Source organism: Coregonus lavaretus (genome assembly GCF_964263955.1).
Source record: "Coregonus lavaretus genome assembly, chromosome: 18".
Taxonomy (NCBI): domain Eukaryota; kingdom Metazoa; phylum Chordata; class Actinopteri; order Salmoniformes; family Salmonidae; genus Coregonus; species Coregonus lavaretus.
The window spans coordinates 15,277,402-15,293,222 of record NC_140005.1 but is presented as its reverse complement, the minus strand read 5'-3'; the positions used below and the strand labels follow the sequence as shown (position 1 = coordinate 15,293,222).

Sequence of the window (15,821 nt, the reverse complement as noted above, 5' to 3'; positions counted from 1 at the left end):
TCTACTCATGCCTGCTGCTCACATCAAGTTCAACATTCGTTTTTTATTTTATATATTGGATCTGTTCCAAGAAAAAGGTAAGTGGCCTTGAATTCACTCAGCTCGTAAATAAATTCAAAATAATCAAATTGAGTTTAGATTACATCTAATTGAAATGAATGTGAAGCTGCTGCAAGTGTGGACAGTAGATTTCAGATACAACATATAGATACATTCCTCTGCTGTCTGCTTTTAGTGTTCATTCCCCCTAGACAGAATACTAAGCATTACTGGAAGGAGGGATCAGACGTTTATTTCAGTTCTTCTTATCAAAACACAAATGAAGTTGAATAGGTCACAGACATACTGTAAGCTGGTCTCCTCCTTTCCCATCTTGGCTATTGAAAAGTATACAATGAACAAAAACCCCTACAGTACATACCACTATAATTCCAATGAGAGCGTCTCTTGAGTCGTGCATGGATATTCTCGTGAATCAGTGATATTTTCTTAAGTAACCTCAAATCAGGTTTGGATTCCCTCCTTACTTCTGGCAGTTGCTTCTTCAATCATACTAAAAGCAAAAGTCCAAACCCAAACAATGCACAGGGCTATTTAGACAGACAAAGAGGCATAATTCTGGTCTTGGTTAACTGGCATTTACAGGAAGAAATGTTTGTCATCTTGCAGAATAACGAAGTCTCAAACATGTGCTGCATATTAAGTTGTAGATACTCTCTTTTCATTACATTTTAGTGATTTGGCAGACACTCTTATCCAGAGCAACTTGCATGAGCAATTAGGGTTAAGTGCCTTGCTCAAGGGCATATCAACATACTTTTCACCTAGTTGGCTCAGGGATTCAAACCAGTAACCTTTCAATTACTGTCCCAACACTCTTAACCGCTAGGCTACCTGCCGACCATTATTATGCTAGAAGAAGAATTAGTCCTAATTGAGTGTGCCAGAGAGGTCAAAATGATACCAAATGGTAATTCAGAGTGAGGTCATATCATATTTTTGTATCCTGTTTTGCCTGAGGGAATATTTGTTTAGTAAACTTAACTGAGATGACCTTCAAAGCATACTGTTGGATGAGTTCTTTAATCAGTTATGTGGATAAGAAGGGCAGCTAATCAACTATGCACCAGAAAACCAATGTCATTGGTGAGCTACAGTGGCTTGCGAAAGTATTCATCCCCCTTGGCATTTTTCCTATTTTGTATCATTTGATTTACACAACATGCCTACCACTTTGAAGATGCAAAATATTTTATAAATAAGACAAAAAAAAGAAAAGAAAACTTGAGCGTGCATAACTATTCACCCGCCCAAAGTCAATACTTTGTAGAGCCACCTTTTGCAGCAATTACAGCTGCAAGTCTCTTGGGCTATGTCTCTATAAGATTGGCACATCTAGCCACTGGGATTTTTGCCCATTCTTCAAGGCAAAACTGCTCCAGCTCCTTCAAGTTGTATTTAGGGCCATCCATCATTCCTTCAATTCTGACCAGTTTCCCAGTCCCTGCCGATGAAAAACATCTCAGCAGCATGATGCTGCCACCACCATGCTTCACTGTAGGGATTGTGTTCTCGGGGTGATGAGAGGTGTTGGGTTTGCGCCAGACATAGCGTTTTCCTTGATGGCCAAAAAGCTCAATTTTAGTCTCATCTCACCAAAGTACCTTCTTCCATATGTTTGTGGAGTCTCCCACATGCAACGTGTTTGCTTAATTTTTTCTTTAAGTAATGGCTTTTTTCTGGCCACTCTTCCGTAAAGCCCAGCTCTGTGGAGTGTACGGCTTAAAGTGGTCCTATGGACAGATAAACCAATCTCCGCTGTGGAGCTTTGCAGCTCCTTCAGGGTTATCTTTGGTCTCTTTGTTGCCTCTCTGATTAATGCCCTCCTTGCCTGGTCCATGAGTTTTGGTGGTTGGCCCTCTCTTGGCAGTGTCACTATTCCGTCGTGGATGTGGTGGAGGAGTCAAGCGCAGGAAACAGAGGTTTAGTCCAACAAGACTTTTAATAGTCTCAATAACACGAGAACAAAACCCCGACCTCGAAAACACGAAGTGGCGAGGGAAAATTACGCACACGCGTAAAACTCTAAACATGAAAAAATGACACGGAAAACAAACACGTATCATAGACACAGTGGCAACAGAATAACAACACACAAATGCCCTAGATCACAACACGGAACTTATAAGACACGTAATCAACTCCCAAACAGACACAGGTATGACAGACAGACAAAAGCAATCAAACACAGAAACATAGAGCGGTGGCAGCTAGTACTCCGGGGACGGCGAACGCCGAAGCCTGCCCGAACCAGGAGGAGGAGCAGCCTCGGCCGAAACCGTGACAGGCAGGTTTGTTGTGGTGCCATATTCTTTCCATTTTTTAATAATGGATTTAATGGTGCTCCGTGGGATGTTAAAAATGTCTGATATTTTTATATAACCCAACCCTGATCTGTACTCCACAACTTTGTCCCTGACCTGTTTGGAGAGCTCCTTGGTCTTCATGGTGCCGCTTGCTTGGTGGTGCCCCTTGCTTAGTGGTGTTGCAGGCCTTTCAGAACAGGTGACACTTAGATTGCACACAGGTGGACTTTATTTAACTAATTATGTGACTTCTGAAGGTAATTGGTTGCACCAGATATTATTTAGAGGCTTCATAGCGAAGGGGGTGAATACATATGCACGCACCACTTTTCCGTTATTAATATTTTAGAATTTTTTGAAACAAGTTATTTTTTTCATTTCACTTCACCAATTTGGACTATTTTGTGTATGTCCATTGCATGAAATCCAAATAAAAAGCCATTTAAATTACAGGTTGTAATGCAACAAAATAGGAAAAATGCCAAGGGGGATGAATACTTTTGCAAGGCACTGTATGTAAGCACTACCTGGCAATACTACATAAGATCAGTAGAGAAACAATGATTGGCATTTGCTTTCTGCTGAGTGATGCGTCACTTTTAATGTTTCTTGCCTTTTAAGGTATTGCTTCAAGGTCAAGGATTGAACATGTTTAACTTCAAATCAAATTTTACCATCAGCACCGGCCTGTTCCCTACCTGCCCTAAGCTCTCTCCTGGCCCCTTACACTAAGTCTGAATTTGTACTGCTAGATGACCTAAACTGGGACATGCTTAAACCAACTGACCAAGTCCTAAAGCAATGGGACTCCCTAAATCTTTATCAGATTATTACCAATCCCACAAGGTATGACTCCAAACACCCAGGAAAGGCTACTCTCCTTGATGTTATCCTCAAAAATAATCCTGATAGGTATCAGTCTGGTGTTTTCTGTAATGACCTTAGTGATCACTGTTTTACAGCCTGTGTTTGTAATGGCTACTCAGTGAAACGACCTGTCCTGATTTGTCATAGACGCTTGCTAAAAAACTTTAATGAGCAAGCCTTCCTTCATGACCTGGCCTCTGTAATTTGGTATAGAATCAGCTTGATCCCCTCTGTTGAAGATGCTTAGACCTTCGATATTGTTAACAAACATGCCCCCATAAAGAAAATGAGAATTAAAAACAGGTTCCGCCCTGGTTCGACCGTGATCTGGCAGAGTTACTCCACCTCAAGAATTCCATTTGGCGAAAGGCTTGGCACACTTTTACTCTGGCTGACTGTCTCTTGTTCAGGCAAATGAGAAATAAGTGTACTCAGGCTATCCGGAAAACTAAAGCTAGTTACTTTAAGGAGCAGTTCTCTCTATGTGGGTCTAACACCAAGACGTTCTGGAAAATGGTTAAAGACCTGGAGAATAAACCCTCCTCCTCACAGCTGCCCATGTCCCTTAATGTTGATGATGTGGTTGTTACTGACAAAGAGCACATGGCTGAGCTCTTTAATCACCACTTAATTAAGTCAGGATTCCTATTTGACTCAGCCATGCCTCCTTGCTCGTCCAACATTTCCAGTCCTTCTAATGCGACTAGTCCCGATGCTCCTACCTCTTTTTCCCCTGCCCCGCTACAAAGTTTCTCCCTGCAGGCGGTCATGGAGTCCGAGGTGCTAAAGGAGCTCCTTAAACTTGACACCAAAAAACCATCTGGGTCAGATGGTTTAGACCCTTTCTTCTTTAAGGTTGCAGCCCCTATCATTGCCAAGCCTGTCTCTGACCTTTTTAACTTGTCTCTCCTCTCTGGGGAGGTTCCCATTGCTTGGAAGGCAGCCACGGTACGTCCTATATACTCCGGCTAAGGAGTATTGGTGTCTCTGAGGGGTCTTTGGCATGGTTTGCTAACTACCTCTCTCAAAGAGTGCAGTGTATAAAGTCAGAACATCTGATATCTCAGCCACTGCCTGTCACCAAGGGAGTCCCCCAAGGCTCGATCCTAGGCCCCACGCTCTTCTCAATTTACATCAACAATATACCTCAGTCAGTAGGAAGCTCGCTCATCCATTTATATCCAGATGATACAGTCTTATTCTCAGCTGGCCCCTCCCCAGATTGTGTGTTAAACGCTCTACAACAAAGCTTTCTTAGTGTCCAACAAGCTTTCTCTGCCCTTAACCTTGTTTTGATCACCTCCAAAACAAAGGTAATGTGGTTTGGTAAGAAGAATGCCCCTCTCCCCACCGGTGTGATTACTACCTCAGAGGGTTTAGAGCTTGAGGTAGTCACCTCATACAAGTACTTGGGAGTATGGCTATACAGTACACTGTCCTTCTCTCAGCACATATCCAAGCTGCATGCTAAGGTTAAATCTAGACTTGGTTTCCTCTATCGTAATCGCTCCTCTTTCAACCCAGCTGCCAAACTAACCCTGATTCAGGTGACCATCCTACCCATGCTAGATTACGGAGACGTAATTTATAGATTGGCAGGAAAGGGTGCTCTCGAGCGGCTAGATGTTCTTTACCATTCGGCCATCAGATTTGCCACCAATGCTCCTTATTGGACACATCACTGCATTCCTCTGTAAACTGGTCATCTCTGTATACCCGTCGCAAGACCCACTGGTTGATGCTTATTTACAAAACCCTCTTAGGCCTCACTCCCCCCTATCTGAGATAACTACTGTAGCCCTCATCCTCCACATACAACACCCGTTCTGCCAGTCACATTCTGTTAAAGGTCCCCAAAGCACACACAACCCTGGGTCGCTCCTCTTTCCAGTTCGCTGCAGCTAGCGACTGGAACAAGCTGCAAAAAACACTCAAACTGGACAGTTTTATCTCCATCTCTTCATTAAAAGACTCAATCATGGACACTCTTACTGACAGTTGTGGCTGCTTCACGTGATGTATTGTTGTCTCTACCTTCTTCCCTTTGTGCTGTTGTCTTTGCCCAATAATGCTGCTACCATGTTGTGCTGCTGCCATGTTGTGTTGCTACCATATTGTTTTCATGTTGGGTTGCTACCTTGCTGTGTTGTCGTGTGTTGCTGCCATGCTATGTTGTTGTCTTAGGTCTCTCTTTATGTAGTGTTGTGTTGTCTCTCTTGTTGTGATGTGTGTTTGGTCCTATTTTTATATATATTTATTTTTTAATCCCAGCCCCCATCCTCGCAGGAGGCCTTTTGCCTTTTGGTAGGCCGTCATTGTAAAAAAGAATTTGTTCTTAACTGACTTGCCTAGTTAAATAAAACTAAAAATTGTCACATGCGCCGAACACAACAGGTGTAGACCTTACCGTGAAATGCTTTCTTACAAGACCTTATTTATTTACTAAATAAACTAAAGTAAAACATTAAAAATAAAAAATTAAATTACAATAATGAGGCTATATACAGGGGGTACCGGTACCGAGTCAATGTGCGGGGGTACAAATTAGTCTAGGTAATTTGTACATGTAGGCAGGGGTAAAGTGACTACGCAAGGATAATAAACAGCGAGTAGCAGCAGCGGGGGGGTTCAATGCAAATAGTCCGGGTGGCCATTTGATTAATTGTTCAGCAGTCTTATGGCTTGAGGGTAGAAGCTGTTAAGGAGCCTTTTGGACCTAGACTTGGTGCTCCGGTACTGCTTGCCATGCGGTAGCAGAGAGAATGGTCTACGACTATGGTGACTGTAGTCTTTGACAATTTTTTGGGCCTTCCTCTGACACTGCCTAGTATATAGGTCCTGGACGGCAGGAAGCTTGGCCACAGTGATGTTCTGGGCTGTACGCATTACCCTCTTTAGCGCCTTATGGTCGGATGCCAAGCAGTTGCCATACCAGGCGGTGATGCAACCAGTCAGGATGCTCTCGATGGTGCAGCTGTAGACCTTTTTGAGGATCTGGGGACCCATGCCAAATCTTTTCAGTCTCCTGAGGGGGAAAAGGCGTTGTCATGCCCTGTTCACGACTTTGTTGGTGTGTTTGGACCATGATAGTTTGTTGGTGATGTGGACACCAAGGAACTTGAAACTCTCGACCCGCTCCACTACAGTCCCGTCAATGTGAATGGGGGCGTGTTTGGCCCTCCTTTTCCTGTAGTCCACGAGCATCTCCTTTGTCTTGCTCACGTTGAGGGAGAGGTTGTTGTCCTGGCACCACACTGCCAGGTCTCTGACCTCCTCCCTATAGGCTGTCTCATCGTTGTCAGTGATCAGGCCTACCACCGTTGTGTCGTCAGCACACTTAATGATGGTGTTGGAATCGTACTTGGCCACACAGTCGTGGGTGAACAGGGAGTACAGGAGGGGACTAAGCACGTAACCCTGAGGGGCCCCCGTGTTGAGGATCAGCGTGGCAGATGTGTTGTTGCCTACCCTTACCACCTGGGGGCGGCCTGTCAGGAAGTCCAGGATCCAGTTGCAGAGGGAGGTGTTTAGTTCCAGGGTCCTTAGCTTAGTGGTGAGCTTTGTGGGCAATATGATGTTGAACGCTGAGATGTAGTCAATGAACAGCATTCTCACATAGCTGTTCCTTTTGTCCAGGTGGGAAAAGGCAGTGTGCAGTGCGATTGAGATTGAGATTGTGTCATCTGTGGATCTGTTGGGGTGGTATGAGAATTGGAGGGGGTCTAAGGTTTCTGGGATGATGGTGTTGATGTGAGCCATGACCAGCCTTTCAAAGCACTTCATGGCTACCGACGTGATTGCTATGGGGCGGTAGTCATTTAGGCAGGTTACCTTCGCTTTCTTGGACACAGGGACTATGGTGGTCTGCTTGAAACATGTACAGTTGAAGTCGGAAGTTTACATACACTTAGGTTGGAGTCATTTAAAACTCGTTTTTCAACCACTCCACAATTTTCTTGTTAACAAACTATAGTTTAGGCAAGTCGGTTAGGACATCTACTTTGTGTATGACACAAGTAATTTTTCCAACAATTGTTTACAAACAGATTATTTCACTTATAATTCACTGTATCACAATTCCAGTGGGTCAGAAGTTTACATACACTAAGTTGCCTTTAAACAGCTTGGAAAATTCCAGAAAATGATGTCATGGCTTTAGAAGCTTCTGATAGGCTAATTGACATAATTTGAGTCAATTGGAGGTGTACCTACATTTTACATTTTAGTCATTTAGCAGACGCTCTTATCCAGAGTGACTTACAGTTAGTGAGTACATTAATTTTTAATTTTAATTTTTTTTATACTGGCCCCCCGTGGGGATGTATTTCAAGGCCTACCTTCAAACTCAGTGCCTCTTTGCTTGACATCATGGGAAAATCAAAAGAAATCAGCCAAGACCTCAGAAAAAAATTTGTAGACCTCCACAAGTCTGGTTCATCCTTGGGAGCAATTTCCAAATGCCTGAAGGTACCACGTTCATCTGTACAAACAATACTACGCAAGTATAAACACCATGGGACCACACAGCCGTCATACCGCTCAGGAAGGAGACGCGTTCTGTCTCCTAGAGATGAATGTACTTTGGTGCGAAAAGTGCAAATCAATCCCAGAACAACAGCAAAGGACCTTGTGAAGATGCTGGAGGAAACGGGTACAAAAGTATCTATATCCACAGTAAAATGAGTCCTATATCGACATAACCTGAAAGGCCGCTCAGCAAGGAAGAAGCCGCTGCTCCAAAACCGCCATAAAAAAGCCAGACTACGGTTTGCAACTGCACATGGGGACAAAGATCTGAACTGTTTGTCCATAATGACCATCTTTATGTTTGGAGGAAAAAGGGGGTTGCTTGAAAGCCGAAGAACACCATCCCAACCGTGAAGCACGGGGGTGGCAGCATCATGCTGTGGGGCTGCTTTACTGCAGGAGGGACTGGTGCACTTTACAAATTAGATGGCATCATGAGGAAGGAAAATTATGTGGATATATTGAAGCAACATCTCAAGACATCAGTCAGTAAGTTAAAGCTTAGGGTCTTCCAAATGGACAATGACCCCAAGCATACTTCCAAAGTTGTGGCAAAATCGCTTAAGGACAACAAAGTCAAGGTATTGGAGTGGCCATCACAAAGCCCTGACCTCAATCCTATAGAACATTTGTGGGCAGAACTGAAAAAGTGTGTGCGAGCAAGGAGGCCTACAAACCTGACTCAGTTACACCAGCTCTGTCAGGAGGAATGGGCCAAAATTCACCCAACTTATTGTGGGAAGCTTGTGGAAGGCTACCCGAAACCTTTGACCCAAGCTAAACAATTTAAAGGCAATGCTACCAAATACTAATTGAGTTTATGTAAACTTCTGATGAAGTGATGAAAGAAATAAAAGCTGAAATAAATCATTCTCTCTACTATTATTCTGACATTTCACATTCTTAAAATAAAGTGGTGATCCTAACTGACCTAAGACAGGGAATTTTTACTAGGAGCAAATGTCAGGAATTGTGAAAAACTGAGTTTAAATGTATTTGGCTAAGGTGTTTGCAAACTTCCGACTTCAACTGTAGGTATTACAGACTCGGTCAAGGAGAGGTTGAAAATATCAGTGAAGACACTTGCCAGTTGGTCCGTGCATGCTCTGAGTTCACGTCCTTGTAATCCGTCAGGCCCCGCGGCCTTGTGAATGTTGAGCTGTTTAAAGGTCTTGCTCACATTGGCTATAACTTGATATTAATATATTGTTATATGTTGTAGCTACCACTATAACTTGCAAGCTAGTAAACAGAACTAACTTTGTAGAAGATGATCTACAAATGTGCAGACTATAAATCAATCTTTGTTTTGGTTGTTTTCACACTCAATTACACGATACGTCTGTTATCAAAATATTATATAAATGCTTGAAATTCCCTGCGTCTTTTTGACTAAATAAGCAGAACATTATAACCACAACAAATGCTTAGTTAGTAAATTCATTAATACAGTGGGGGGGGGGGGAGTATTTAGTCAGCCACCAATTGTGCAAGTTCTCCCACTTCAAAAGATGAGAGAGGCCTGTAATTTTCATCATAGGTACACATCAACTATGACAGACAAAATGAGGAAAAAAAATCCAGAAAATCACATTGTAGGATTTTGAATGAATTTATTTGCAAATTATGGTGGAAAATAAGTATTTGGTCAATAACAAAAGTTTCTCAATACTTTGTTATATACCCTTTGTTGGCAATGACACAGGTCAAACGTTTTCTGTAAGTCTTCACAAGGTTTTCACACACTGTTGCTGGTATTTTGGCCCATTCCTCCATGCAGATCTCCTATAGAGCAGTGATGTTTTGGGGCTGTCGCTGGGCAACACGGACTTTCAACTCCCTCCAAAGATTTTCTATGGGGTTGAGATCTGGAGACTGGCTAGGCCACTCCAGGACCTTGAAATGCTTCTTACGAAGCCACTCCTTCGTTGCCCGGGCGGTGTGTTTGGGATCATTGTCATGCTGAAAGACCCAGCCACGTTTCATCTTCAATGCCCTTGCTGATGGAAGGAGGTTTTCACTCAAAATCTCACGATACATGGCCCCATTCATTCTTTCCTTTACACGGATCAGTCGTCCTGGTCCCTTTGCAGAAAAACAGCCCCAAAGCATGATGTTTCCACCCCCATGCTTCACAGTAGGTATGGTGTTCTTTGGATGCAACTCAGCATTCTTTGTCCTCCTAACACGACGAGTTGAGTTTTTCCCAAAAAGTTCGATTTTGGTTTCATCTGACCATATGACATTCTCCCAATCCTCTTCTGGATCATCCAAATGCACTCTAGCAAACTTCAGACGGGCCTGGACATGTACTGGCTTAAGCAGGGGGACACGTCTGGCACTGCAGGATTTGAGTCCCTGGCGGCGTAGTGTGTTACTGATGGTAGGCTTTGTTACTTTGGTCCCAGCTCTCTGCAGGTCATTCACTAGGTCCCCCCGTGTTGTTCTGGGATTTTTGCTCACCGTTCTTGTGATCATTTTGACCCCACGGGGTGAGATCTTGCGTGGAGCCCCAGATCGAGGGAGATTATCAGTGGTCTTGTATGTCTTCCATTTCCTAATAATTGCTCCCACAGTTGATTTCTTCAAACCAAGCTGCTTACCTATTGCAGATTCAGTCTTCCCAGCCTGGTGCAGGTCTACAATTTTGTTTCTGGTGTCCTTTGACAGCTCTTTGGTCTTGGCCATAGTGGAGTTTGGAGTGTGACTGTTTGAGGTTGTGGACAGGTGTCTTTTATACTGATAACAAGTTCAAACAGGTGCCATTAATACAGGTAACGAGTGGAGGACAGAGGAGCCTCTTAAAGAAGAAGTTACAGGTCTGTGAGAGCCAGAAATCTTGCTTGTTTGTAGGTGACCAAATACTTATTTTCCACCATAATTTGCAAATAAATTCATTTAAAATCCTACAATGTGATTTTCTGGATTTCTTTTTCTCAATTTTTCTGTCATAGTTGACCTGTACCTATGATGAAAATTACAGGCCTCTCTCATCTTTTTAAGTGGGAGAACTTGCACAATTGGTGGCTGACTAAATACTTTTTTTTTGCATTGGATACATTCTGGTGAAGGGTGCACATCTATAAGACATCCCTTCAGTTTTAATGACCAGGGATGACTACCAAAATAATAGAATCTGTGCAGCTGCACTACTCAGAGTAATAAAGTACGTAAGCATTTCACGGTAAGGTCTACACCTGTTGTATTGGGCGCATGTGACAAATACAATTTGATTTGATTTGATTTGGAATAAAGGTCTGAGAAAAGAGTTCTGGTTCTCACATTGAAGAGATGAAGGTATATGAGTAAAATAGGGAGTGACTTCTACTCTCCCCTGATACCATTTAATTACAGTGTAATTACTCATTTGTTCTGATGTAATTAACACACTTGATGTGAAATACTTCAATGATCATCTAAGGAATATTCTGCCATGATATATAGCAATAACGATTTCATAAAACTATAAAGAAATCAGCCACTATCGAACAGAGCAAAACCACCTACTATAATTTTGAGGTTTTTTATAGAATTTATAATTCTTCTCCTTAAAAAGTTGACAGAAAATTATGCAAGTACTTTATTTTTTTAACCAAATCAAAACAACATTACATAAATTATTCAGATTAAACTTACATTTGAACTTCATGAATCTTACATGAGTGTTCTCATGTCATATTTATATAAAACTAATTGAGAAAACGCTGATTTGTTGCTAATGCTAAATCATAAGGCACTAAGTGTGTGGTAGTGTGTGGGAGTGAAGTCATAATTCCTCATTAAACAGTCAGTGGGTTGTGTGTGTAAACTTACAGTGTGCCCATTTTCTAAAGAACTACTATATTCAGAAATGTAGGCTACAGTTAAAACAGACATGTACAAGCAGGCACCTCAGGAACTATCTGATTGAGACATTACTGATTGTGGAGATTGGGAGGATTTGCATAATGTATGGACAATGAAGGCTTATTCTAGTTTAGAAGGGAATACAGGTAAATCAAGGACATAACCTACAGTACGAAAAAAGTATGAAGCACAGTTAAGTATGCTAAATATTGACAACATGGACATATATCCATGTGGATATTGTGTTTTGATATACTCCAGCACCATTCCAAATATGCAGGGTTTCAAACTTTCAAGAATCACGTTGCCTGTCAAATAGCAATTTTCCAGAAGCAACTCAGTTGAAAATGACTCTAAGAGATCCATTCAATCCGTATCACGGAAATTCTGCGGTACAGCATGATTTAAATTTAAAGGCGATGTTCCCGCGGAGACTGCATTCCCGGTAAACGCTGCATATGTCAGATCAATCGGAAATTACTTTTACATTTCTAGCGCCCAATCTGTAACGCTTCAGTGATACAGATTTAATAGAGCCCTAAATTACTCCAAAATTATGTTTACCATAATGAAATTTGGTCGGGAATGTGTAACAATCGCACAATAAAGTTAATTGATTAATATGCCTATTATAGGAGAAGACGAATCTCATGACCGTGAGGGGAACTGATGTTGAAACTTCAAATAACATTTACTCAGTTTAGTAAGCCTACCTACACCAAACTAAAGCGATTAAAAAAACATTACTGAAATTGATGTAATATAAGTGCCAAAATATAGCCAAGCAGATTATCAATAAATGACTAGCTAGTAGGTTACTTACCTATCAAAACGCTGAGCGCAATATAAATAAAAGTATGTCTTCCTATATAATCCATGGCTCTTTTTGGAAGGATCCTGGAAAGAGTTGTCTCTATTTTGCAATTTTGCCAATTTAGAGATCACCAAGTCCCAAGGACGCGCAGCCTCTTTTCACGTGTAGTTTATTTTCCCCCTTGCAGTAGCCTAATAGTACATACTGATGCTGATGCTGCAGCGTTTGGGTCTGAACTCGTGACAGACTCAAACTCCCTCTCTCTCTCTTTGGGTTACTACCTCTGCCTACTCAGAAACTTGGTCCTAACGCCTGCCTGTCGTTTCTCCCGAGCAGTTGTGGTGCCATGCTTTACGCGGCTTTGGGGGTTGGTATGGTCATGCCATGGTGTATTGCTTGCATTAAGAAATCGTAACTGTCCAGTGTTTTCAGATTTGTATGAAATATGACCTGTAATTAATTACAACGTGAGTGAAATACTTTTCCTTCCAAATTTGTTTAATTAAGTATGTTAAAAAGCAGCTTCTCTGTGTTGGAATTGTGTGGGCATACCACAACAACAGAATGGTGTGGGCATATACTGTCATTAAAAATATTAATGTGAGTTGACTGCTGATTGGTTAGCTCAGCCAATGAGGCAGGATGATATCATTCTCTATGAGGAGATAGCAAGCATTTTGAAATGGTCGGTTTGAGATACAAGTTTGAGGTGGGGGGTTTTAAGTGTTTTTTCTCTCAAATGTATGCTTTGGCCACAAATACGAGTATAAAACGAGTCAACAACCTTATTTGGGTATGAGTTAACAGAATAGTAACATTTAAAAGTGATATTTTCACTGGACAGTTACTTTAAAGCATTTTTTTTTTAAGGGAAAATATATAGTATAAGTTCATTTGAAGACCTTTGGTCAGATTCCATTAAACCTTGCATTGCATAAATCTGAGGTTTTCTTTATTTTACTCAGAAAACACTGCCTGTTGCACAGAATCTATATGCTTTTTCCACAGTAGAGCTTTCCAGTTGTACTTGTTTGATTGAATTCCAGCTGTAGCATCAAGAGGAAACAATGATGAGCCTACAGTATGTTACCTTGCATTTGGGTTACTTCATTTAGCAGTTTTCAGTCATTAGAGGCTCAGTATCTATTCAGCCAAAGGTGCCTAGTTATGCAATTAAAGGTTACAATAACTCACTGTTTCCCTCCTTATGTTTGGACTGAATGACATCCGACTTATGATTCAGTTAGAGACAAATAAATAGGAAGTAATATGTTAGGTCTCACAAGACCAAATTACTGTTTACTTGAAAAACATTGCACACCTGAAATACGGTCTCTATTGCAATGTGCAAAAGTCCATTCCTCTATTCTATATGGTCCCATTATGCCATTGGGTTCTTCTTACTGTGTCATATTTCAGCGAAATCATGGAATTTCTTATAATTCACCAGTCCTCCTCTTGTAACATAGAACTGTACTATGTCGAGCATCCATGTGTAGTGTCTGACATATGTTTTCAATACAGGCTATGGATACGCCTGTCACTTCGTAATAACCTGCTAATAAGAGCCTACGATGTGCTGATGGAGACAAGTGAAGATTAAAGGCCACAGCTATCTCAGCTCCACACTTATAAGGGGTGTATTTATCAGAGCTGTATTTATTATGCAACTTACACTGGGAATTATTTGTAAGGCAATCTTCGAGTGTAGTTTAGTGCAAAACATATTTTAGAGCAATGTGCATTTATAACTAAAGCATTTCTGCATTTTACTGATTAAGAACTCGCCTGAAGTCGGTATCGCCGATGTGCCAACTTCTGTCTGTACCGTCCGGACCGTTTGGGCTACTGTGGAAAGGGGAGACGCGCACGAACACGATGGTGTTCTCCGTTTTGCTCTACGACCCCCACAAGTGTCACGGGACTCGTCTACGGGACTTGTCTGAAGGTAACCCATACAAATTAATGGAAGTATGGAGGTAGTTTTGTGTCCAAAAAATATTTCCTGAGCTTTCTTACACCGACTAGCTATAGGACATACACTTAAAAACCTTATTGCTTATGATTCATTTTTGACTGTCTTTTTTCCCATTTATGAATATGTTATTCAATGCGTTTCTTTGGGGTATAGTAGTAAAGGCCAGATTCAATATTTTACCAACTACATTTTTTGTATATTTTTTTATACATAGAGGGGTCCTAAAATTCCAAATCAAATAGCTTAATGATCCATGGTATGACCATCTTAAAACAATTCCATATGTTCAGTGGCTTGCGAAAGTATGCACCCCCCTTGGCATTTTTCCTATTTTGCTGCCTTACAACCTGGAATTAAAATGGATTTTTGGGGGGGTTTGTATCATTTGATTTACACAACATGCCTACTACTTTGAAGATGCAAAATATTTTCTATTGTGAAACAAACAACAAATAAGGTGTTGGGTTTGTGCCAGACATAGCGTTTTCCTTGATGGCCAAAAAGCTCAATTTTAGTCTCATCTGACCAGAGTCTCCCACATGCCTTTTGGCGAACACCAAACATGTTTGCTTATTTTTTTCTTTAAGCAATGGCTTTTTTCTGGTCACTCTTCTGTAAAGCCCAGCTCTGTGGAGTGTACGGCTTAAAGTGGTCCTATGGACAGATACTCCAATCTCCGCTGTGGAGCTTTGCAGCTCCTTCAGTGTTATCTTTGGTGTCTTTGTTGCCTCTCTGATTAATGCCCTCCTTGCCTGGTCCGTGAGTTTTGGTGGGCGGCCCTCTCTTGGCAGGTTTGTTGTGGTGCCATATTCTTTCCATTTTTAATAATGGATTTAATGGTGCTCCGTTGGATGTTCAAAGTTTCTGATATTTTTTATAACCCAACCCTGATCTGTACTTCTCCACAACTTTGTCCCTGACGTGTTTGGAGAGCGCCTTGGTCTTCATGGTGCCGCCCCTTGCTTAGTGGTGTTGCAGACTCTGGGGCCTTTCAGAACAGGTATATATATACTGAGATCATGTGACACTTAAATATGGTCCACCTGTGTGCAATCTAACTAATTATGTGACTTCTGAAGGTAATTGGTTGCACCAGATCTTATTTAGGGGCTTCATAGCAAATGGGGTGAATACATATGCACGCACCACTTTTCCGTTATTTATTTTTTTGAATTTTTTGAAACAAGTTATTTTCTTCATTTCACTTCACCAATTTGGACTATTTTGTGTATGTCCATTACATGAAATGCAAATAAAAATCAATTTAAATTAACACGTTGTAATGCAACAAAATAGGAAAAATGCCAAGTGGGATGAATACTTTTGCAAAGCATTGTAAGCTTAGTAGAACGAAAGTATTCACACCCCTTGACTTTTTCCAAATGTAGTTGTGTTACAGCCTGAATTTAAAATGGATTAAACT

At 41.4% G+C, this 15,821-nt stretch overlaps 1 protein-coding gene across 1 annotated transcript in view; it reads right to left on the bottom strand.

Annotated features, from left to right (window-relative positions):
• LOC311145326 (tyrosine-protein kinase receptor-like) overlaps window positions 1-12,484 on the bottom strand; it is a gene marked incomplete at both ends in the record, with an annotated part of 112,741 nt that extends 100,257 nt beyond the window's left edge. Inside the window, one exon of the mRNA XM_084181557.1 lies at window positions 12,430-12,484. Coding sequence (XP_084037683.1) covers window positions 12,430-12,484 — 55 coding nt within the window. The remainder of the gene's footprint in view (window positions 1-12,429) is intronic.
• Between the last annotated feature and the right edge of the window lie 3,337 nt (window positions 12,485-15,821).